At 34.6% G+C, this 27065-nt stretch overlaps 2 protein-coding genes across 4 annotated transcripts in view; one reads left to right on the forward strand and one right to left on the reverse strand.

Annotated features, from left to right (window-relative positions):
- Positions 1 to 5201, reverse strand: part of LOC128981878 (uncharacterized) — a 29552-nt gene extending 24351 nt beyond the window's left edge. The window contains exons 1-4 of the mRNA XM_054400851.1: positions 4728 to 5201; positions 3433 to 3702; positions 2241 to 2483; positions 1265 to 1467 (exon numbers count right to left, since the gene is read on the reverse strand). Of these exons, the coding sequence (XP_054256826.1) occupies positions 1265 to 1467; positions 2241 to 2483; positions 3433 to 3702; positions 4728 to 4820 (809 nt within the window). The 5' untranslated portion in view covers positions 4821 to 5201. The remainder of the gene's footprint in view (positions 1 to 1264; positions 1468 to 2240; positions 2484 to 3432; positions 3703 to 4727) is intronic.
- A 19757-nt stretch (positions 5202 to 24958) lies between these two features.
- The window catches only part of LOC128981886 (FAST kinase domain-containing protein 1, mitochondrial-like), a 37621-nt gene continuing 35514 nt past the window's right edge, over positions 24959 to 27065 (forward strand). For all 3 annotated transcript variants that reach the window (XR_008489517.1, XM_054400865.1, XM_054400866.1), the window contains exon 1: positions 24959 to 25124. The gene's annotated coding sequence lies outside the window, so the exon portion shown is untranslated. The remainder of the gene's footprint in view (positions 25125 to 27065) is intronic.

The raw sequence follows: 27065 nt of genomic DNA on the forward strand, positions 1-27065 counted from the left end.
GTGCGGTTTTATCTCTGGTATGGTGGGGTGGAAATGTACCTGTACAGAGCAAGGAAGAACCCGACCGGTGGTGGTCACATAGCATTTTTGTACAGCAGTTGTAGAACAGAGGGTCTTCCTATAGCGTGAGTGCTGTAGTACGTGATGGAGAGGGGGAAAGGAGAGCAGAAGCGGACGACAAATAGAATTTGCTCTAGAGACCAGCGACTGGTGATTAACACCACTTAAGTTTACTATTAGTATACGCCTCTACTGTTATTCTTTCTTATTATTTAGAGTAATTTTACATTTACAGTATTCATGTTTAAAGGGGGCTCAGGAGAACGCCATTAGGAGCACAAAAAGCCAGCAGTGTGATTGACGCGCCTTCGACCTCCGTTTATCAATAGATTAATAATTTAACAAACATGTTACAGCAGACACTTGATAACCCTTGTGACTTTGGGGGTGCCGGGTTATTAAAAATACCGCATTAATGAACTTCTTCTAAAACAGCCGTTATTTTGAGAATAGAAAATATACTGCTAGTTTTAGAGCAGCCCTTATTCGGGTTTTATTGTGCTTTCTCTTATTTTAGTTGTAATAAAAAAAATACAACGACCACAAATTCAATCAAGTGCAACCGACATCTGCTAATAGCTCCCAACTCTCCAAATGAGATATGATAGCTCAAAATAGCACTCAAAAACATTTTTGTTATATTAAGTCTGGTGCCGGACCATCAGATGCTGGATTAGCGGGCTTTTACTGTATCTACCTATTCACTGCTTCAAGATTAGGTACTAAACTATCCTTATAAAATACGTGAAGGTGATTTCTACGAAACACTACTCCTCCATTAATAATGGACGGATTTTTACAAACATGTGTCAAAACTAAGTATTTTTTGTATAGACGCCCCCTTTCACCAATTCCTGCAATAAAAGTCCTCGGGCTTTGCCCCAAAGGCCATCAAAATCCCAATGTATTTCTTATGAAGAAAGGATTTTGTTTACTAAACAGACGAATAATTTGTATTAATTACAGCTGTTGAGCTGTTCATAGTAAACACAAGAGCGTTCGTTTTCAGAGTGAGTTTGTTTTCAGTTTCAATAACTACTGGAGTGGAGTGATTGATGAAATTTTTTTGAGTCAAATCTTTTAAGTCATCGGAAATTATGACTGTTGGTCGTTTTGAAATAACGCCTGTAATACTTTGGAATTGCTCGAATTCGAGCAACAGGTGCACTAGTTATATTGAAAAACTGAACTATATATGGCTTACTGTGGATAGGTCAAGAGGACTTTTCGGCCATGTTTACTATCTTTCGCATCTCTGAAGAAGTGGACAATGTGGCGCATGTGGTAGTAGTTGCCAGACAAAAATGCTTTCCTGATTCTGATAAAAGACACTCGTACAAACGTCAATATCTCAGCATCGGGAACATTGCTGGAGAGATGATCAAGAACCATGAGAAGTTTGCAAACCTGAAACAATCATACTTATATGTACAACTTACATTGTAGGAAACCTGAACCTAATGGTGGTCACTAAGCAAAAATTGGCCCTGCAATTAGACAACAAGTCATAAACATGAAAGTAGGGGTAGGCAGAGTAACTAAAATTCCCCCTCCAGTACAAAAAGCCTTGCTCACTTATACTATAGTTATAGTACCCTAATCACGATATCAATGGATTGCTGACAATCCTCATTCAATCAAGTAATAGGATATAATAAACAAAGACAAAATATTTTAATTACCGTACTAATATAGCACGATATTTGATGGTTTTATTAAACGAATGTGTTAAGTTTTTACTGACAACTAAACATAAATATTTGTTTACATTACTCCAACTCTAACAAATAAAACTAATAAAAAATCGTTGTCCATAGCATTTAAATATCAATACACTTTCTAATGTTTAAACTGTTGTTAAATAGAATTTTATAACGGTACAATGATTCTAAAAAGTTATAAGCCTATCTTTATGTTCATTTGTTTAACATATTGTAATGATGAATCGAACCTGAAGATTCAACTAAAGATGAAGCACTCACCAAGAAACACACAGAAAAGGACATTATTGTAAGGTACCAAACTAATATCTTATACGTACTAGCCTTGGCAAATATATATAAATAAATATCCAAATTTGAGAAGTAGGAAAATTAATGCTAAATGTTTAACAAGCTTTGTTGATAACCATCAATCAACTAGGCCTACAGAAAACATACCTATTGGAATATATAGTATACCTGCACACTAGTCTCTACATTGTCTCTGTGCAAATTGACAACTTTGCGGATCAACTTTTTGATATCCACACAGTCCATGAGTGTGTAGATGGCCGGCTTGTTGTTGTGAAGCAGGTTTACCAACACCCCTAGTGAGAGAGGAGTCAGCTGATCATCTTCATCCATCATCAGACTCACTAGTATTCCAATCAGCTTGGACAGGTGAGCCTCCTGCCAGCTGATCACTACTCCAAAACTCAGCTCCTAGGACACACGTTTCATTACAAATGTCAAAATATAGTAGACTCTAAAAAACTAAACGATTACAACGGCCACTAAAGTAAAACAGTTCAATACTTTGACACATTAACTTATGATACCGTACACTGATTAATTTGGTAGGTTATTTAATACTTCATGCGGACCTAGACATGTTTAAACCTGAGTCAAGTTTTCACTGCTTCATGAATCTTCAGTGGCGGATTATGACCTCAGCGGCCCCTAGGCACATGTAGTTTAATTGTAGTGTAATCATGTAAATGTTTTGTGCAAATAAAGATTGATTGATTGTAAACTTGCCAACCCCCCCCCCCCATGGGCGTTATTTCAGACTTTAAACTAGGGTGGCAAAATCTACCCCCAGGTGGACGGCGGGTCCGGAAATTTGAAGAAACTGGCTTTAAATTTGTTAGTTTTTTGGCTTTTTCAAACTACAACAATTTTATTTTTATTTTTCTGTCTGCGGCCCCTTGGCAGTTGCCTATCGTGCCTAATGGGTAATCCGCCACTGTGAATCTTAGTAGGCTTCACATGATAACCAATGTGAATAAAAACTGAAAGTGCATTCTGATACAAACGGCTTTCATTTGTGAAATGGGAATGATTACTCAGAATCTTGAAGGTACAAAACCCAAAACACTGTGTTTGAAAAGAAACAAAAAAGGTGACATATAAGTGGCGGTGAATGGTAATAATTTAACTGACTATAATATATCAGCTTGGGAGAAATCTGGAGTAGCAAGAATGTTCAGCCTCTTTTTACTACACATAAGGATGCATATTGCTCTATTGTAGGCTAATAGGTAGGCCTACTGTAGCAATTTATTTTAACAACTGAAGTAGGTACCTATTAACATAGGTAATTTAGGCTATTTATTTTAAAAGCGAATAAGTAAAACCGTAGCAGCAGAAGAATTTTAACTTTCGTACTAACCTGTATGATTTTGAGTATGGCAGACTTCTTCTCCCTGGTGAGTTGAGTGTCCAGAAGAGTGGTGAGTGGGTGTATGAAGTGGTAGGTGTGGACGAGGGTAGCTCTAGCGCATGGGTTATGAACAGCCACCCCTAACACACTGACTACACACCAAACCAGCTCAGAATCAGACGAATGGTTGGTGAGCAGCTCATAAAGACTGACAAACAGCTCTGACCCCTCGTAACTACTGGCCTCAAACACTGACAGGTCGTCTGTGCCACTCAATATCTGGAAAATAATATTCAATTAGGCTAATTAGTAAGGCATTGATTCGTTTGATTTTAAATATTTTACCGAACAGAATGCAGGGTGAGTGTAGAATTAGTTTAGTGGCCTGTGAAGCAGAGCAGAACAAGATCCTCGAAAAATCAAAACCCAACAATTATTAACAACTAGCCTATTAACTATTTAACTTTTAACAACTATTAACTATTAACAATTTATTATTAGCTTTGCTGACTAAAATCAGTTGTTTGTTTACTTAAACCCAAGAATCATGTTAAATGCATAGGGGTAACTTAAACTGCACTTAACTTAGGCCTATCTAAAATTCAAATTGCAAAAGATTGTGCAAGATTGATCAAAATAATATTTTCATATTAGCACCATCTACTTTGAGGGTTAATGAGAGAAATTTTTTCTTTCCATAAGAATTCCCATGATTTTATGAGGTAGGCCTACCGGTACCATATTTACTAACTTAGGCAAAGGATACACGTCCAGTAACCGGACGTGGATTAGGCGTCCGGCAGTTACTGTCATAACCTAACCTAACTAACCAAACTTGCTGATAATGAAAAAATCTATTGAAGGTTAACATAAAACAAAATTATAAATACCTCAAATTCTTTAACAAAAGATGTAACTACAGTTAAGAAGAAATGACACTCTAAACAAAATCTTTGACAAAAAGATAGTGTCACCGATGGGATTCGATCTAGATAAGTTAACCTCTTGTACATATCAGCCGAGTACTCTATCCACTACACCACAAACACCAATGGCTGTACATCGTATCTTTGTGGTACCTAATGGTTTACCGGGCCCCACAACCCGGTGACGTCACTGCCGGACGCCTAATCCACGTTCGGTTACCGGACGCGTACCCTCTGCGTATTTACTGACTTACTTTCTTCCACCAATTAAAGTTTAGGTACCGGTAGGCTAACTTACTTAAAACTAATAAATCTGAGTACCAGTACCTATTTAAGTGGTCATGATGATAAATATAAGCTATTAAATTAATTACTCACTTGAAGGTTTGTTATAAGAGCCCTTCTATTTTCTTCTTTATCAAAATGTTTCACTTTACCATTCAAATCTTTCACTATCTTCTTTAAATCCATGGTAAATCACTTTTTTACAATATCCTGTGGAAAACTAGAACCACGCAAGATGATAGTAATGAATTTCTCTTTATAGCCCTACCACACTCAAAAACTTTGTTTTACATGAGACAATAGTATGAAATATAAACTAGTAATTAAGTTTAGGCCTAATCGGATTCACAGAAGTACGGTAACCTGTGTGACATTTGCATGCAGTTAGAGAATACTGTATTTCGTTGAATGACTTAAAACTATGAAAAAGTTCTCAAACCTCGATAGCAAAAGAAAATTCTTAAGTTATAAAACTTAGCTAATAGCACATGCAGAGCTGAAAAAATTTCTAGTATTCTAATTCGTGTGGAAGTGTCAATGTGTGGATCTTCAGTTCAAAACTTGTTAACAACCAGCAACCAAGAAAGAAGAGCTAAACAAAACAACAGAAGTTTGAAGTTTAAATGTTGTGTTCTTCTTCTTGATTTGAAAAAGACAAAAGAGGGAGTCCTTAGTGTTTAGCAATAAGGATCATTGATTATAGAACATTCCCTAGATTAAACTCACAAGGATTATATTACCGTAACATAATTAATTATATTAAACAAACCTAGGATTATCATCTTCATGCATCTCAGATCATGAATAAAATTTAAAATATTAAAATATTAGTTCTTTAAAGTTCATCTAAAGGACAATTTGTGTATAATTACTTTTTTTGTTTCACATATTTTACATTTTTTTTAAATAAAAATATATAATTACATAAAAAGCTCATATTCTAATTTGTTAACCAAACAGTAAAGCACAAATAACCCTAAAATAAAGGGAAAAAATATTTCTTAAACCCTACCAACTAAACGTTACCAACATAAAACAAGGTTGAAAAAACGAATTTGAGGGGTTCGTTTGGTTAGGGTTCACTTACTCTACGAATCATTGACACAATGAGCCTCCAAATATGTAATTCTTAAAACACATGGCTCACTTACTCTACAAATCATAGTCTATACGAGCTTCGTAAATAATATTGAAGGTTCACTTGCACTACAGGCTCGTATACTATACGAGCCGATCAAAAATATCAAATAAATGAAGAGGGTTCACTTACTCTACAGATCATTGTGCCTATGAGCCAAGCGTATGAATTCTTGAATAATTCAGGAATAAGCTCGTATAGTATACGAGCCAAAATACTGAATTTAAATAAATTACAGGAGTAGGCTCGTATACGAGCCTATTTCATGATAACTATTACACAAATAGAAGACGGCTCACTTACTCTACAGTTCATTGGCACAATGATCTGTAGAGTAAGTGAACCCTCTACAAATATTAGAAGGCTCACTTACTCTACGGTTCATTTAGCTACTCGTCGCGCGGTTTGCAGCGCATCGTTGCAGGCGTGTATGGTAAACCAATACCGCAGTTCTGCCGTTCTGCCTTACTTCTGCCGTCTACTAGTCTTGCAACGTGAAAGAGAGCTTGTTATGTTAATGCATTGTTGAATTTTTAACTTATCAAGCAATTATCAAGTACCGGTATTACAGGAGCTATTTTAAGAGTTATTACAGACCTAATTTTCAATTAATTAAAAAGACTCACGTAAAAGCTTATGCAACTAATGGAATTACTTACTGTGTTATGAACATTTCTATATAATTAAAGTTGTAAATATTTTAAAATTGTTTAGAAGATTGCCTTTTTAGTGTTTTCTACAAACGTGTCTCAACTTATACACATAGACTGGTGGAATGGTAATTTATATTTCTAATCATTTAACTTTTAATTATGAACGCTTTCAGTCACGTGAAGTTGAATTAATTAAACTGACATTAGTTTTTACCATAAATGATAAACCTTTTGAAATTGACTAGCTTTGTATAGAAACTATAAATATGATTTGTATTTTTTCCGCAATGATTTGCAACGTATTTTGAGTAATTGTAAAACACAGCTATTATGTTAGGAGATATAAATTTATGCATTTTAGAACAAAATAACAGTGTCATTGATTATTTAAGTATAATGAACTCATTTGGTTTTGAGTCGTTTATAAATGAGCCAACTTGGGGGAGAGAAAATTGGGTAAAGTGTTTAGACCATGTATTCATCAGAAGTAAGACTAATTAATTTAATTTTTCATAGTAATTTAGAAAACTATGACTTTACTGATCATGCTGGAGTTAATGTAAATTGCGTAACAAGTTGTGATAGTGCTTTGAAAGAGGAGTTTGTCAAGGCTGTAGATCATTCAATTTTAAAAAGAAGGTTGGCTGAAGTGAGCTGGATGCCAGTGTTTGATTGTGAGGATGTTGATAAATCTCTAACAGTTTTTTACGATATTTATAATAAATGTATTGAGCAATCAAGTTTTTAAAGGCCTATTAACAGTAAAAATAGGCATCGAACTCCATGGATATCGGACACACTAATTAAAAAGATAAATGAAAAACAGACTTCACTCTCGATTGAAAAAGCACTATGACATACATTTGTTTAATAGATATAAAGAACTCTCTAGAGAATGTTCTAATTTGAAAAGACGGGAAAAAATTAATTATTACTCATCTAAAATTGAAGCAGTAAAGGGTGACTCAAAGTCTTATTGGAATATATGTAAATCGATTATGAGAAAGTCAAAAAATGAACTAACATCGATTAATATAGATGATAAAATTGTACAGGTTGAGGGTAATAAAAAAATAGTTGCTGACTCATTCAATAACTATTTTACTGGTATGCCGGATAAGCTGATTAGAGAATTGTAAAATGGCATACACATGTTAATCAACTATGTAAAACACGTAGAAAAATCAACTATAATTTCTTTCATTTGAGACAGTTTATTACTCCTAAACTTCTTAGAACGCTATATTTATCCTGGTTTGAATCTACTCTTAAGTATGGTTTAATTCATTGGGGAGGGACGTTTTCAACAATACTTAAACCAGTTAAAAACTATTTGTGGTGTAAAGAAATTTTACTCAGCTGCACCACTGTTTCAGTACTTAGACGTAATGCAGCTAGAGAAGATATATTTATATTCAATTTTATGTTATTATAAAAAGTTAACTAGTTTATTTCAAACAGTTGTTATTAATAGGAATACGAGAAACTATACTGAGGGTATGCTTATGATACCACCTGTTATGAAAGACACAAGCAGGTTACAGTGTTACCATAAAGTAGTAAAATGTTTTAACTTTAATTTTAGAGTACTCAAAAATATGCAGGATTTGAAAATTGAATTATATAAAAATAAATTAAAGGAATTGATAAAGAATAACTCAATCAAACAAACAACGTGAAATAATTAATTATCGAATGTAGCCTATACCGTTAATCGATTTGTAAATATAAAATAGTATGTAAGAGTGAATAGCCAGTGAAGGGATGAACCATAAGTGTTTGAGAAAAATCAAATTAGATATAAGGTATCAGTGACAGTGAATTTAAAGGTAAACAGAAAAAAAGACAGTTAAAATAAAATGAACCTACTCAAGACAGTGTTTATAGAATATAAGTATAGTTTTAAGTTTTTCAACCGCGCGTGTTTTACAACACATGGTTGAATATTTGTATAAAAAAATGTTTTTTATGTGAATAAAGATTTTTGAACTCAACTGAACTGAACATAGCCGCATTAATGTTAATGTGCATGTGCATTTTCGCCAATGATAATGTACCAATGTCGACCGTACCAATGTCTAAACTTTACTTTCAAATGGATTTGTTGTAAAATTTTTTTATATTTATACATCATACAGAATTTAAATGTTTTTACGTGACAAAAATAACGAAATATAACAAGCTACATTACATACAATATAATTTAGGCTTGAGCTAATGGAAAACTGTAGTTTTCGCATACTTGTCTTAACTTACAGATTCAATTACATCCTTTGTTTACCAAACTAGATATTTACATTTATTGAAAAAATAACAATTAGACAGATCAATAATTGTAAATTACGATGACAACTGCATTTACATAACAATTATTATACAAAGAAGTATGTTTTTGTGACAAAGAGGTCAAATAGAAATCTCTTTTAGAACTATATAATTTATAAAGACCGGCCTTTTACAGTAATATGGTTTACAGTACTTATTAATTGCGCGGTTGTTAAATGCCCTTATAAACATATGGAAATTAAAAATTTAAATTACTAGCAGAGTACCCGTCCTTCGTACGGGGTTGAAATATAAGTATAAAATGTTTATTGCAGTTATACTCAAGCTTTGCGTTTGCAATGGGTGGAGGACACAGTTTGATAAAATTTGCTTTTTTTAAATTTACAGTATTCTATAGTTATTACACATCTACCATAGCCATAATGTTCTACCACTTCACCTAAACAATAGAGAAAAATAAATTATCAACAATTCGCAAAATATCACAAATTATGCAATTAAAAACATAAACATAACTGTAAACAATCCTACTTTGACAGTTCTCATTGCGAATCACAGTTTTTATTTGCTGCTTAGTTCAAATTATCTGTTTTCATAAATGCAAAAAATATAGTGCTGCTCCCTGTTGGTAAATCTTATAACTTTTTAATGCTTTTCCATATCATAGAACCAACTTTTTTTAGTCCCCTGTCAAATGTACATATACAGGCTCCCGTGTGCTCCTTAATGAGGCAGGTGTAGGCATGGCCCCCACATTTAATTGTGGGCCCTGTTACCAGGCTCTGGCTCGGGGCCCCCTACCAACCGGGGGGTCGGGGGGGTATGGAATACCCCCCAGCGTAGAGGGGGGTCCGGGGGTCCACCCCCGGGAAAATTTTGAAAATGTCATGTATTTTAGTGAGTTTTTAAGGCAATCTAGGTATTAAATTTGTGAGTGGTAAATGGCACTTTTGCAGCCTTTTTTAAGGAAGAAAAGAGTTCTTCAATGAGTTTTATAAGACTTAAAATTACAGGAATTCAGCAATTAAAACTATTATATCAATACACAAAAGCTCCATGCCTATTAATATTTTGTCCTTTTTATTTCCCTGTAAGAGGGTTTGGCTATCTTAACTGCTATAATTGTACTTTGTAATATGGAGTAGGAAAAAAACTTACGTAAATTGAGTTTAACAGCTTACACCAATGAAATCATATTTTATTCAGTGACAATTTTCATCAAGAATTTTAACAATACTACATTTTTTGGGAGTGGATGCCTGAGCTGCCGAACTTGCGCGAGTAGTACTAGCGCCGAGTAGTCACGGAGAAAAAAATGTGCACGAGTAATGCCGAGAATGACCGATGATGTCGATGCCGATGCTATCCAATCCATGCTTTAGTACAGTATTATACCGAGCAAATTGGGAAGAAAACTTAGGTCAAAATTATTAGGCCTACAATCTTTCATATTTTTAAAACTCCAAAAGTAAAGAATTTTTAAGTTTGTGTCAAATAACCTAGATTGCAATAATTATTAATTGAAATATTCCATACATAAAAGTGCAACCGGGACCAAATGTTGATCAAACGGGACAAATAAGCGTCCCGAGAGGATTTGTCGGGATGGACCAGTCCCCCTAAAACGGGACGTTTGGTCACCTTCGCTATGGTACATACAGTAGTACATGTCAATTTTTCAATGCTTTACAAATTTTATTTTAACTTATAACTATAAGGATTCATTCTTGAAACTATCAGTTCAATTATAAAACCAAACTTTGTTTATTATGGGGGGAATGAGGTAGGAGTGGCTAGGTGCCTGGCGGGGAGTTTGTGGAGCCGGCCACTGGGGCCCGAGCTGGCTGTTCTGCTGTTGTATAGTACATACGCACCTACGCACCTATAGAATGTAAATATAAACTTCCTTAGAATCAAGAATTAATACATTTTAAATTATTTAACTTTGTTTTTTGTAAAATATTTAAATATTATTTTTTTATCTTCAATTTATGATCTGCTGTAAAGTGATCTTCAATGGGGAAAAAAAGAAAAAACAAATGGGTAGGCGAGGGCCCGGGCCCTGTGACCAGAGTTGCGCCAGCCCCACCCTTGTGGGGGCCATGGGTGTAGGAGTAGTCTTAATCTCTTCGTTTGACCTTGGAGAAATACAATTTCGATGGTGGCACTCTTGAAAATGGTGCGTTTGAACGCTGTGGGTAAAAAACAAAATGGCCGCCATCGCAAACTTGTTTTCTTACTTATATCAGTAACCGTTAGAGTTATGAAAAAATTGTTGATACCAAAATGTAGCTATTTTAAATCTGCACCAAAAAGATATTACAGTTTTTATGTAGGATCAACCATTCTGTCATAAAACATAATTTTATATTTTTCATAAATAAAATTAATCAGTGTGGATGTAATGTCCCAGGACAGTTAAATATTTCAAAAAGTAATAAAGGGTGTTTCAGTAAAGTGTGATGGGCTATGCAGATTCAGATTCAATGTGCAAAAATAAGTCGAAAATGTTGTATAACATTGTTTCGATTTCGGCTTAGTTAAGCCGAATTCCGCCATTTTGTATTTTTTTTTAAATAACTCATAACTCAAAATCCCTTAGAGATATTTTTATGAAACTTGGTATAAACATTAAGTCTACAACTATAAACATTCTCCGAAAAAATCTTTGATCAGGCCCATCGAATCTCAAAATGGTGGCCATTAAAATTCTTTACAGTCAAATTCCATGAAAACCAGCAATTAAAACAAATTTTTGAAACACAATATGTAAAGTCCTTTTTATTACAAATCTAATGACACTTTATTCGCGAAAATCGGATAATAAATAAAAAAGTTATGTAACTTTTATTATGTTTTTGTCACTAGTTTCTATGGAATTCAGCTTTGTGATTTCAAAATGACTGCCATTTTGATAATTACTGTTAATAATAAAAGTTAAATAACGTTTTTATTTATTATCCGATTTTCGCAAATAAAGTGTCATTCGATTTGTAATAAAAAGGACTTTAAATAATGTGTTGAAAAATTTTGTTTTAATAGCTGGTTTCCATGGAATTTGACTTGAAACATCTTTAATGGCGGCCATTTTGTTTTTACCCACAGTGTTCAAACGCACCATTTTCAAGAGTGCCACCATCGAAATTGTATTTCTCAAATGTCAAACGAAGAGATTAAGACTACTCCCACACCTGCCTCATCAAGGAGCATACGGGTGCACATTTGACAGTGGACTATTTAGTTGAAACAGCTGACTAAATTCTTTAATTCTCTTTAAATATGAATACTCATAAGGTTAACATGGGGAATTACAGAGCCACTGGGGCGGAGCCCGAAAGGATTTTTGAGATAAGAATATGCCTATATGTTAATCGGGAATGTAAGCTATCATCATGCCAAATTTCAGCTCAATCCGTCCAGTGGTTTATGCGTGATTGAACTTCAAACAAACAAACAAACAAACAAACAAACACACAAACTTTCACATTTATAATATTAGTAAGATTAAATCATTTTCTTTACAAACTCATGAACAATACAAAACGTTCGCTGACCCCTCATAGGAATGAAAAGTAAAGATGATCGCAAGATCTCAAGTTCAAGTCACGTTCTCATGGGCAAAGACCTGGCTGAGAACAAGCCAGGCATAGATTGAATTTCGATCTGGAATGCATCGTAGAAGAAATTGTAACCGATGGGAACAATCGACGAGAAACAATATTGTTCCCACCGATTCCAAGAAATTTTACATGCATAAAGAAATAATTTTACTTACGGTCAGCACCACACCCTCTGGAGGCTGGTCATGAGGGGAGAAGCCAATGCGGACGATGATCGAAGATATTCCACCGATGATTGGAGGGTAGGCGTTTCCCGAAGACATCGGGGGGAAGAACCGATAATCCAGGAGGGGAAAGGAGGTCTTGGGGAAGAAAAGTGTTAATCAGTCTTGGAGAGGTCTCAAGAAGTAGCACTTCAAAGAAGAAACCGTCGGGAGTCCCGGATCGAGTAGGGACAGTGACTTAACAGGGTAGTCTGAAGCACCTGTTAAGATCCCGACCAGACTCAAGATCACGAGGACACAACCACGGCTATTCTTCAAGACCAAAGGCACCACTACACTACCACGCTACCAAGGACCAAAGCAACCCGAAGAGGACGGCCCATAGGACGAGCGACCGACGACGAGAGGAAGAACTACGGTTGGATCAACCCTTGAGTCTCGAGCGAACAACCCCGGAGTCTACGCCCGCACCAAAGGAACGCCCCGGGGAACCTTCCAATCGTTGCCCAACTGCCTCGTCTTGTGGTATGTCCAAATATCTTCACTCAATTGGTAGCGTGCACAACTTAAATGTTAGGGAGAAACTCCATAAGATATAACAAAATCTATATATAAATGAAATAAATAAACTATAAGAAAGATAAAATAAATATATAAAAATAGGGCAGACGAAGTAGAGTTACTTTAAAATTCATATAAACATCAATCCTCAATTAAACTAAAAGGGGTCAACCTAAACAAGAGCAATTTTGAAGTTTGAATAAAACAGGATTCAAAACGAATCCAAATAAATAAACCTGTTAGTTAGACTATTAATATAGACGTGTATATAATAGTAGAGACAATTTCAAATATGAGTAAATATTTGAAAATTAGGGTGTTAACCACGTAAGCACGTATTTTAAATGTATGTTTAGTTAATATATATTATCAGAGGGATGAACTAACTTGTATGTAAATATTGGGTTTAATTTAGCTTAGAATGTTTTAAGTGTTTACGATTCATATAACTAATGACATTTAAGTGTCAAGGGAAATATTTTATTTCTTATCATTTGTATAAAGAAATTTTAAATACAATTTAAGTGTTAAGGGAAATTTTCTTTAAATATCCTTATATAAGAAACAGAGTATAAAAACAAAATAGGGTGTAAATAGTCATTTATATTATTTCAATTTTATTTATAATTTTTCTATTCTGAATCATTATAATATCACTGTATAACAATTATCTTCATTTTATGTACTTATTTTATGTGTGCACATTTAGTTATTTTTATTAAATCATAATTATTATACTGGAACTGGTGTTCACTTATTCCACGATCCTAGAGGTCCTCCACCTAGTGAGTACTCTACCCTAGTTACATTCCCCCCCTTTGAAGTAAATTTTGTTTGGTCAAGGTTTTCGTAAGTTTCTTTTACCTCTACAGAGGAGTAGAGGCTAGAGAGTTTTACACCCTCAAGAACTAACTGTGTAAATTTCTTTAGTGTGTTACGTTATATGAAAGATCCATGGTTTAAAAAGATCAAAATCACTCATAGAGAGGCTTACTGATGTGATGAGGTGAGGGAATTTACTTAGCTAAATATATAGTAATCCTGGTAATTATATCTCAGTACAATTATATCTATTGTACCAACACGTACAATAGATATAAGATAATTCGATAAGAAATAATTTTAAGAGTTATTGTAGTATTCAGATTTTCCAAAGATTTCGTAATTGATCGTTATATTGCAAAACATCAGATGATGCAGAACAAAACATCATCATCATCATCTATCTATATATATAATACGCTAAGCCGATTTTTGTAAACAGAACTCCTCCCTCATTTTTGGACCGATTTTAATGATTAAAGTGTAAAAAAAAATGTCCTAATCTGTAGTTTTGCAAAGTGTTTTTAAATTTTTGAAATCTTTATTAGTTTGGGCAGGATTATCCATCAAAGTTAGGTTTTCTCCCATAAGATTAACATGGAGGAATCTAAATATTTAATTGGAAACTTTGTGTCCACTAATTCGAGAGAACGGCTGGGCGTAGACACTTGGTAGAGGTGTCCAAATAAAGGTCTTGGTCTGTAGATGAGTTATCAAAAGAAAAACTAAGTAAATTCCCTTAGGGCTCTGCCCCAGAAGCCTTTAAAGATCCCTCCACAGATTTGTTTACATTTTGGTCATGTGGATAATACTTTTTAATGAAACAGCTGTTAATTTTTAAATTGTATTTTAAACAACACACATTTATTAGGAGTTACTGAACTGTCCAAAAGAAGTATTTGCAATGTTATTTTCTGTTTTTAATAGCTATTTACTTTACAAGTGTAGTAAGAGCGTTTTTACATCACGCAGGTAAAGGTTGTGCAACGAGCGGAAGCGAGTTGCATAATTTACCTAAGTGATGTATAAACACGTTCTTGCGTAACGTGTAACGTACAAGATTTTACCTGACCCGACAATATACAGGAGGTTACGAACAATATTAATCATTATCCATTTCACTCATCTTCTAACAGTAACGTTCATTTACAAACAAAAGCTAGGTTAGGAAAATTCTAAATTCTAAATTCAGTAAACGTTTGTAGCAAACTGTTAATAGCAAAGTTATTGACTGTTTACAATTAACATTATGTTCTTCTTCTCACTTTTAATTTCTGACAACAGCACAGCTGGAGGCTCATAACAATTTTTGTTTCCCATGTTAATCTATGGAGAAATACGAAACTTTAAAGGACCCCAGGGCCTCACTCTCTAGTTATTCCCCTAAAATGAAAGTCTCCTGCACAACTTCACGTTACGCTCTTTCCAATGAGACCAAAAAACATGTCAATCGGTTCAGTAGTTTCGGAGGAGTAATTGTCACAAAAATCCTGCTTGCGTATTAAATAAGTACTAGTTGCTCTGCCCGTGCTTCGCTACGGGGTGAGAATGCAGAAAAGAATCATTTGGTTTTACTTTAATCCTACTATAAGGTACAGTTACAACACACTTACCAGGAAACATATAGGCAAAGGCTCAATCGTACCTATTGATTATTTAAATGAATATCTCTTAATGTATTACAGAACCATCATTTTATATAGTGTATATAATTTAAAATATATGCAAAAGTATAACTCATTGACCACATGGCACCAAGAAACTTCTCCTTGTAAACAAATTAAATTAAATAGCAGAACAGCATTTCTGACAACAGCTGGAGTTTCATAACAATGTTTGTTTCCCATGTTTATCTTATGGAGAAATACAAAACTTTAAAGGGCCCCAGGGCCTCACTCTCTAATTATTTACCTAAAAAGATAGTTTCCTGCACAACTTCACGTTACGCTCTTTCCAATGACACCAAAAACATGTCAATCGGTTCAGTAGTTTTGGAGGAGTAATTGTCACAAAAATCCTGCTTGCGTATTAAATAAGTACTAGTTGCTCTGCCCGTGCTTCGCTACGGGGTGAGAATGCAGAAAAGAAAAAATCGGTTTTACTGCAAGATACTATAATACTATGAGAAACAGTTACAACACACTTACCAGGAAACATGTAGGCAAAAGCTCAATCCTGCTTATTCATTATTTAAATTAAGATCTCTTAATGTATTACAGTACTATCATTTTATATAGTGTATAGCATTTAAAATATATGCAAAAGTATAATTCATTGACCACATGGCACTAAAAATTTGAAAACTACACTAAATTTAGAATCACATAAAATCCGTAATATCTCTTTAGTTCCTATTTATTCAAAACCACGGATTATTAAGTGCGTATAGTTTCTTCTACTGTCAGCTACTGGTGCGTTTACCTTATATAGATACAATGCATGTTGGGCTATATTATTTTAACCTTTTTTTCCTTGGAGCAACAGACAGTAGATACCTGGTTAAAATCTACTCAAACAATTTTATTTTTCCGCCCATTGGAATTTGTTATAGTAATTAATGAAAGGAATATATGTATTGCCTGTACAAACCTATTTCAAATTTTATTCCCAGGTTATTCTCTAGAGTAACTGTTAAGGTTATTCCACTCGATACAAAGTATAGATTAAACACTACAATTACGTGTCAAATTAAATGTTATGAAATTTAAAACAAAAGTTTTGAATAAATTTTCAACATATGTTTTGAAATAAAAACAAAACAGAAGTTTTCTAACTAATCTTGCATCGTTGATTATTAGTCAATGGGGCTTTCATGTTAAACATTCCTTCAGCACAACAATAACCTACTAATGTGAAGAAATGTAATCAAAGTAAAATAATTTTGTAAACTTCGTGAACATATGTTTAAAGAAACCAAATCTTAAATGTTTCAGCCATTCTACTTCCATTTACTTTGATTTTAACCATCTCCCACGATTCTACTAAATTTCATGCGCTTGGCTAATTTACATACAAATTTGCAAATTGCACAGTAAAATTAATTTCAACATTCTAAGACATAACGACAAAAGTATCAATTGTAGGTAACGTCATCCCTGGTTTTATATAGTATACAGTACATTGCAGAATTTACTGGCAAATGAGTTAAATCCAAATGTAATATTGCTTACTGGCTTAATGATAAATCACGATCAGCTGTATTGAGGTAAACAAAAATCAACAGACAAATGGCTTCTAATGCTGTTCTTATGGAGAACATTTTACGTTATATTATTGACTAAGTCAAAGGTTATATCTAACTAGATAACACGTTGCTCGAAATCGAGCAAAACTGAAACTTGCGGCGGGGCACACGGAAGATTTCTCAGGTGCCGTTTGACGTAACTAACTGCTGACATCACTAACTGCTGCGTCTGAAGAAACAGACAATTTTATATAAATTAAACTGTCATAGCCTAACCAAACTAACCAAACGTGCTGATAATGAAAAAATCGAATGAAGGTTTACTAATCTAAAAAATAGTTTTGTTCATAAAATAAAATTATAAATGCCTAAAATTAAATTTTTTAATTTTTTAATTATAAAATTAAACTGTCATAACCTAATCAAACCAACCAAACTTGCTGATATGAAAAAAAATTGTTGACAAAAAGTTAAGGATACCAGCGGGATTCGAACCCGGTACGTTCGGATTATCAGCCCGACACGCTATCCTCAACACCACCGAGGCCGATGGTTCAATTCCGTATCGATGCGGTAACGGTGTTCCCTCAAAGTGACGTCAGCAGTTAATGACGTCAAACGGCACCTGAGAAATCTTCCGTGTGCCGTTTTGCTGAACCTTGTATGACAAAATAAACAAAAAACATAAACAGCAAAACCTTAATTAAAGAGTCGCTCTAAAATAATTTATATGACTGATTATAAAAAAAATATATTATGATGAAAAAAATATAAAAGTAATCTACAATATTTAAATTTACATTCACTCTCATACTGCTTTGGTTATCTCTTATATAGTAAGCGGGTGCACTCTATGAATATGTAGATGTCAACCACACTGTAAAATGAGCTTTTGACCTAATGTAGCTCAATTCCTCTCTTGACGCCAACCATCACTATTTATTCTAGCATTGTTAAATTATTTCTTTGATGTGTTCTGTTTTAGGCGTGTTTAAATTAGGGTCCCCAACCCAAGTCTCCAGTTGGGAACATAAGAGGGTAAGCATATGTGGATCTAACGACAGATCTAGAACGGATACGCGTTTAACATTATTAGTGTTGGAAAAAAACTATACAATTGCTTTGTTTTCAGCTTTACAAATTGTAGCGAGGGAAGACACTTCTTCTTTCTCTTATTATGTACATAAGAACTTTACTTGACTCCTCGGAGCTCTCGTCCCTACATAATGTCTGCCACAGTCTTCAAAGATTTGAAAATTGGTTGGCATTGTGACCCTATTTCCCGCATATTTTTTCATTGCATTTGTTGTTTGAATTGTGCTTAATTCTCTTTTGGGTTCTAGTTCATTGTTGTACTTCCTTATATATCTGTATAATTTCTGGATATAAGTCTCACAGTCCTATTTTCAGATTGGGAGTTTCCAATAAGAACCTGAAGGTATTGTGAATTGCACAAATGAGGTAAACGAACCTTTCATTTATGACAACAAAGAGTAAAAACTTAACCGTATCGGCCAGTCTTTTCTCGCTTAAAAATGTGTAAGCTACTACAATGTAAACATTTAACGTTCATCTGTCCGAGATTGGATTATCACGACGGTGGTACCACTATGTACCTATCAAATGTTCAATTGAGAGGTTAATGCAAGCGGTCATGTTCGCGGTTCCCTCCAGCCACTCACAGTTCTTCGTCGTACTGGCGGCATTTGATTTTAAATTGAAATGAAATAAGGAAGTTAACCAAACAACAGAAAATACTTTAAAGGAATTGGAATTTTGATACACATTAATTACATGACAATATGGTAATGTAACGGATAACTGCCCTGCAAATAATCACTTTTAAACATTCACTTCATCACATCGAACTGTAACATGATAATCAGTAAAATACGATGTAAGGTAAATCAATTTAACTATAGCCTACTCAAAAAGAATAAAATATTTATTTTAAATTTTTATTCTTAAACTCTTCATTACGAACCAGAACCAGACTTAGTTACAGATTGAAACAAAATATAAATTCCAGCTTTGCTCTGGAAGTTTTAAGTCCTGCAGTCTGTAGTTAACCTTAAAAACTATTTCAAACTACGTCCATATGTTATTTGTAAACAAAAGGAAATGAGTTTGATCAAATGTCAACAGATAGCGCCGCCTTCCAAACTTTAGCCCTTTTGTGTACTTCAGTGGTGCCCTTTCTTAATATTCTGAGACGTATTTGCACATATACGTGGAAATACCTTAAATTTGACACCTCAAACGTTAAAATCCGTCAAGCCGTTATCGAGTTATGACTGTGAAAAGAAAACTGCTTGCGTATTAATATATAGATTTTGTGTTAAAATTTGGGGAATTTCACTATTTTTCCGGGATCGAGACCTTTAATTTGAACCCTCTCCCGTCGTTCTACGACTACCCAGTCGCCCACAATTTTGACGCAAAGAATCGGCTTTCGTAATTAAAATATAGATAGATATTATTTAATTTCCACAAAATCAGTTAATGTAACCAATGCGTTTCGTTGAATTGAAAAACAAAGAACACAATTAAATTAAACAGCTGATGTAAACAATATTATGTTCTTCGCAAGGATAACATGGGAACTTAAAAAGCCACTGTGGCAGAGGCCAAGGGACTTTTTCAAAAATTTTAGGCCAGTTTGCAAATCTACGCAACACGCTCTTTCCAATGAGACGTCAGTGGATAAAATCGGTTAAGAAATGGTGGAGGATTCAACCGACAAACTTCGTGTTCGCGTATTAATTATATAGATTTCATATGTGCATGAAATGTTGGTGTGAAACCAACTTGTATAACTTTAAGCTAAATGGTTTAAGTTACCTGGCTTCGTCAAGTGATCCTTCTTCAGTATTACACTACTATAGTTTCGGACTTGAAAATAAGTCCATCTTCAGAAAACGTCAATAGGTCATCTAACCAAATTGGTTAGATGACCTATTGACGTTTTTGTTAACATGAAGATGGACTTCCAGAGGCTACCTCACCATGTATACCTTTGAAGTAGAGGCTATATTTATTCCCAAAAGGTATCAAACGCCAGCTACTGATCAAATCTTTTCTATCACTTTTTTAAAGTTTGTTTCGTGTTTTTAGTCTTCACGTACAGAGACTTAAATCTTTGTATTAAATTGTTAGCAATCATAAATCGTGGACAGAATCTTCCACAAAAGATAAATACAATATAGTTTAACACCCTAGAACTCCTTAAAAAAAATATGTTTTGTTAAGGCTTCGTCATAATGTTAAAAATACTCAATACAACAAATTCATTAATTTTACATACTAGCTGTGTGCCCGTTCTACGCACGGGGATCTTATTGTAGTCAGTTATTATTGAAACATTTTTATTAAGAACAGAATTTGGTTTCCATATTTTCAGATATGCTGGCAAAACTATTATATATAAACCTTCGCAAATACAGTATCTGACAGTTTCAAGCCAAAACAAATGCTTCGAAATTAAATGTAACCTGGGTCGTGTTGGTCCATATGTTAAATCCAATGATTAAACTAAAAAATGCTTTATAGATCTATGAGGCATAGCCCTAATGTAGGCACATAATTGAAAGTTACATTCCACAATGGTTAAAGTATTTAAGGTACCTCAACCTCCCAATTTAACACTTTATTCGTGTTGACATTTTCATTATAAAGGTACTTTTGTCCTTTCCGTGAAACACTGAGAAATAAGGACATTAATGCTTTACTTACAGACATACACACAAAAATACAGAACTTAATTAGGGGATTTGCTACGGTTTAAGCATAACAAAGTACTTGTAAAATTAGTATCTGAAATATTATGTCATCAAATTTCATCATAACAATGTATATTTGCTTGGACCGATGATGACCCGAAATGACGGCTTACTATATGAAATGAAGTACTATAGACGATTGGTAATTTATAATAAATATTACCAAAATAGGCCACGAACTATTGATGGCCATAAACAACGTAAAGCGTTTAAACAATTCATTATGGTTTGCTGAATAAATGTTTTACTAAAATGCGTTATCGTTTTCTTAGCATAAACTAACATTTTGGAATCAAGAAAGAAAAAGCCAAAATTGTACAGTTAAGACATCAATCAAATTGAATACGCCTGTAATAATAAATAAGGTGCAACACCAACGATAACTAATTTTTAAAGTACAGTGATGTGTTTTTGGTACTTAAAAATTATTCTTACTACTACCAACAGTACCAACGGTTCTAAGGAATAGAACCGGAACCAAAAACCAACGTTCACAGTTGATACAGTAACTATAGTACAGCCGACCAATTATATGAGTTAATCAAGTCCCGAGGTTATTGATCTCTTGGTTTTGGATTTTCTCGTAAAACGTTTTAAAACGACAATCAAAGTTATTTCCCATTAATTGCTTTATTTGTAAACAACTTTTAATGTAAACTTATCGGTGTCAGTTTGAAAAAAAAACAACATCATACAAACAACTTTTTGTTATTTAATAGATTACGTACCTATTCTCTAAACAATGATTGGTAAAGGCTATCTAATAACATTAGAAGGAAATGTGACAAATATCACACAACGTTGGGTTTTTGGACGTTTGTAATTTTATTTCTTAAGTAGGTAGGCCGTGTATTCTAGGGAAAAGTACCGGTATCAAGGATCGCCGTCGAACAGTTTGTTATGAATAATTGGGTAGGCGTACGTACCCAAGAGATGGGCTATGGGCCTATTGGCTGTATGGTCCAGCGATTACATCACACGGTGAGTAGGTACTATTGACTATACAGGGTGTTTTTTTTAAAAACTTGCATCTTTATTTATGTAAAAACCGCAATAGATAGAAATATGCAGTTTGCGGGAATCATCTATTGACGTAGGGGGACCAATTGTTTTGAATTCAACGTTACATTCACATTCCCCCCCCTTTCCACCCCCGGCCCCCAACTTATTTTTTTTAAATAGCAAGGTACCCCTTGTGACATATCAAATAAAAGAGCATAAAAAAAGAAAATGTTTGATGAAAAAAAATTGAAAATCGGTTCATAAATTTGTGAGATATTCCCCCCCTCACCCCCCCGGAACTTAATTTTTTTTAACAGCAAAGTACCCCTTGTGACATATCAAATGAAAGAGCATGAAAAAAGAAAATTTTTGGTGAAAAACATTTAAAATCGGCTCATGAATTTGTGAGATAATCACCCCCCTTTTCCCCTACCCATAACTTGTTTTTTAATAGCAAGGTACCCGCCCTTGTAACATATGAAATGAAAAATAAATTTCGCCAAAATGTTTCTTTTTTCATGCTCTTTCATTTGATATGTCACAAGGGGTACTTTGCTATTAAAAAAAATTAAGTTCCGGGGGGGGGGGGTGAGGGGGGAATATCTCACAAATTTATGAACCGATTTTCAATTTTTTTCATCAAACATTTTCTTTTTTCATGCTCTTTTATTTGATATGTCACAAGGGGTACCTTGCTATTTAAAAAAATTAAGTTGGGGGCAGGGGGGGAAAGGGGGGGAATGTGAATGTAACGTTGAATTCAAAACAATTGGTCCCCCTACATCAATAGATGATTCCCGCAAACTGCATATTTCTATCTATTGCGGTTTTTACATAAATAAAGATGCAAGTTTTTAAAAAAACACCCTGTATATATAGTCAATGGTAGGAACAGAAAATAACACATTAGAAAAGCGAGTTTAGCATCATCCGTAAACCTCTGTTACAATCACCCCCTGCAGTTGTGATTTTTTACTTTACACTTTACACAACCGCCATTGAAGCGCCGTGTCAATGAGTGGAAACCATATTTCTAAGCCATTTGGCGACGATCATTATTAAATTTAAAGTTTCCCAGCCGTATACAACACTGATTCAAGGTCTTCTTTCTGGTTATCAAAACTCAAGAACAATTTATACACAAAGAATCTCTGGTTCCTGAACTGGATGATGCCTAGTTATTTAATTTCATTTACACGGTTACACTATTACACTATATTATTGCACTTTCGATTAATTAAATCGGTTATGTAAGAAAAACGTTTTTAATCACTTGGGATTTACATTCAAAACGTGATTGAAAAAGGTTGCGGTATTTGTAAACAACATTTGTAAACATATCAGTGACAGCTAGGAAAAATAATCTTGATCCGAACAGCTGTTCGTTATTTCATAGATGATTATGCAATAAAAATTGGACGAAAACTTGACATAAATCGCACAAAAGTACATTTTTGAACGTTCGTAATATTATTTACAAAGTAGTGAGGCCATATTTTAATGGCTTAAGACAATCTCGCCAATCCAGTGAATACATTAAAATGACTTGGATCTTGTTAGGTACTCTCGTTTTCCAGGAGAAGATAGCGTAAAATGCCATCTTGAGTGTTACAGACAAAGGGACAGACAGACAGACAGACAGACAGACAGAAATTGAGATAAGACTCGTTTCTGCTTATTTAATGTATAAGACGTAAAAATAACCTAAAAATATATAATTCTGAGCAATGTACAGACAAAACTCTAATTTTATTTATATAGATAGATGTAAACGTTGATAGTTGTGTGCGTATTGTATTTTAATATATTTTCTGTATACATATAGTCCTCTATATTTTCTGTGTACACAAATGCTTCTGTATACACTTTTTTTGCAACTCACAGTAACTGAGAAATATTCTAAACTGGTGAACTGTTTTTATAAATTTTTGCCATTATTTCTCAACCCGTGCTTAAAAAATTGATGACTCGTGGATAAATCCAGATACAAAATTTAATCTAAATCGGACCACAGGTTTTGTCTGTAGCTCTGTATCTGGATCATACAAGTGTGTATTATATAACCTGATATTAGTCAAAATATTTTTTATTCTATAACGTTTAATTTAATTAAACATAAAAGTCATGCTCCCTCCATTTTTAAAGTATTCAGTCCAAAAATGTAATAAATTTACTTGTGCATACATATTTATTTCGTTTTAATAAATAATTGAGGTGATGCAATACACTTATGTAGGCAGTCGCAGCAGTCGAAGCCGGGCATAGCGCCTAGAGTTTCACGAACGCAAACCGCGCAACGAGTAGCTAAATGAGCCGTAGAGTAAGTGAGCCATCTAATATTTTGAAGAGGGTTCACTTACTCTACGGATCATAGTGCCAATGAACTGTAGAGTAAGTGAGCCATCTAATATTTTTCTGCAGGCTCGTATAGTATACGAGCCTATTCCTATAATTTATATTATTCATTATTTTGGCTCGTATACTATACGAGCCGATTCCTGAATTATCAAATAATTCGTAAGCTTGGCTCATTGTCACTATGATCTGTAGAGTAAGCGAACCTTCCTACTGTATTTTTAAATATAATACACGAGGCTCATAGGCACAATGATTTGTAGAGTAAGTGAACCCTCTTCATTTATTTTTTATTTTCGATAGGCTCGTATAGTATACGAGCCTGTAGTGCAAGTGAACCTTCAATATTATTTACAAAGCTCGTATAGTCTATGATCTGTAGAGTAAGTGAGCTGTCCCCGTTCGTTTGTGGCAACAATCTGCCACTTCCCTCAACAGGAGGAGGTGTGTTGGCCTAAAGGCCTGTTGGGCATCTTGTCCTGTCGCAGGTTTGCGAAGTAGTGGCAACCAGCCACCTGTTCTGGTACCATAGATAAAACATACTCCTCAAGGATTTATGCTGGTGCGTTATCAGGGGAGCTCCTTGACGGGAGTGAGCACACCAACCTGAAAATTCAGTCATTTTGGCATTTAGTGTACCTCGAGGCTGCATGGATTCTTAAAAAGCCATAGTCATCGGCAACAAAAAAAAAATAAAAAAAACTTGTTCAAGAAATTGTGAGATCAGACGAGACAGAAGAGTGAGTGAGCAAGGAGAGGAGAATGATAAGTAGGGGGAGAGATTGGAGAGAAGGATTTTAGGTTATGTCATATAAACATCCAAATTAATAGACCTATTTTTTATAGTTTATACTCCGGCTCCTACAAGTAAGAGTGAATTGGATAATCTTCATTTTTAAAGCATTGAAATATTTTACCAGTTTTAGGTGAGGCTAAGTTATTTTCTTTGTTAATATAATAATTTTTAGTTCTTGAACAGATAACCTCAATTATTGCCATTATTTTTAAATTTAAAACTGAAACACCGTGGTTGTCATTATAAGCTTGATATTAGATTTAATCAATGGTTGTATCTTTTATGTATTTGGTACAACAATTAATGGTGTATTCACTTTAAATTTTCTTTTAAGTTAGGCCTAATGGATGATGGCAAGTTAACTAGGGGAAAAAACTGGCAAGTTAACTAAAACTTAAATGGTCTTGTTAAGTTGATTATTGAGGGGAATTGGCGGCTGCACTTTACTTGACGTCCTACACTCATTCGATTGTTTTTTTCGATTCGATATTTTCATTCGATATTTCGTTTGGTTAGTTAGGTTAGGTTAACCTTACCTAACTAACCAAACGATATATCGAACGAAGCAACCGATTAATCGATATTATCATTCGAATGAGTGTAGGACGTCAAGTAAAGTGCAGCCGAATTGGCTTGGTTCTTGCCAATGTATTAAGAATAGAAACCCTTGCCGACAGACCGCCACCGCCCACCACCACCTACCACTGCTCGAGCGAACACCATTACGGCAACGATACATTGTACAGCCACTGGTCTCGGTGTTGTAGTGGATATCGCACCGGGCTGATAATTTGAAGGTAGCCGGTTCGAAACCCACCGGAGGCATTAACTTTTTGACTAGATTTTTTTCATTTCTAGGAAGTTTGGTTGGTTTGGTTAGGTTATGACAGTTAAATTAATTTAAATTTAACCTACAAACGATACGTTTTTACAGCGACAGTGATAGAAATAACAATTTCCCACACACAGTTCGGCTACGCACGGTATGATGCGTTCTGCATGGCCCGGTGGTGGGCGGTGGCGGTCTGTCGGTAACGTCTCGTATTAAGAATGGCTGGGCTATGAATGAGCATCAATAGTCAATATTTTTGAAACATCAATGTTTTTCCATCGATGTTTTGCACAACGATGGCGGGCTAAGTTATGACACTGATTTTTTTGTGGAACATCGAAGTTTTTGGTTAATTATCGAAATATCCACGTTATCAATTACAAAATGTGTTGGTTTTTGTAATAACTAAATGGAAAATTAAAATTTATTTTTGTCTTAGAAAGTAAATTTTTGTAGGCCTACCTATTAATTCTATTGAAAGCCTGATGAAATATCTTAAGTTACCTTACCTAGCTAGCAACAGCAGGTTTTTGGCCTCTTCAACAGCTCTGTGCCATCTTTCTCGGTCCTTTATCTACTCCTCTGGTAATGGACATTCTTCTCATATCCCTCCGGACTTGGTCCCACCATTGCAGCCTTGGGCATCTTAAAGGTCTTCTTCCTACATGTACAGCATCCGTCACTGTTCTTAAGACTGACTCTTTAGGTCTCCTGTAGACATGTCCTGCCCATCGAAGTCTTTGGCTTTTAATTAAGGCAGTAATATCCGGATCTTTGTAGACATAGGCCCTAATTCTTTATTTGTTCTAATCCTCCAAATTCCTTCTTCTTCAATTGGGCCATATATTCGTCTGAGAATTTTGTTTTAGAAAATTATTAGCTTCTTTTCATCTTGTTTGGTTACTAGGCCTACCCATGTTTCAGATCCGTAGGTAGGCCTAATTATAGGCAGTATAGTCTTATAGACTTTGAATTTGGTTTTACTGGATGAAATTTTACCTTAAGTACTCGCGGGGGGGGGGGGGTACAAAACACCCTAGCGTTCGAAATTTTGTGTTATTTCCAAACATAGGTTAGCAACGCAGACCAGTAGTTCAGTACCTTCAAGCTAGGGTGCAGGCTACCTGTCAAAATGGTTTTCGTCAGTATCCCATCGGTCTCCGAGGGGTACAGTCACGTCAAAACTCTTCTGGGATACTCAGACAACCCGCGCGATCACTTGTGCATTAGTTGCAATTT

Source organism: Macrosteles quadrilineatus, unplaced genomic scaffold, assembly GCF_028750875.1.
Source record: "Macrosteles quadrilineatus isolate MER2022 unplaced genomic scaffold, UCM_ALF_1.0 Scaffold_55__1_contigs__length_795759, whole genome shotgun sequence".
Taxonomy (NCBI): Eukaryota; Metazoa; Arthropoda; class Insecta; order Hemiptera; family Cicadellidae; genus Macrosteles; species Macrosteles quadrilineatus.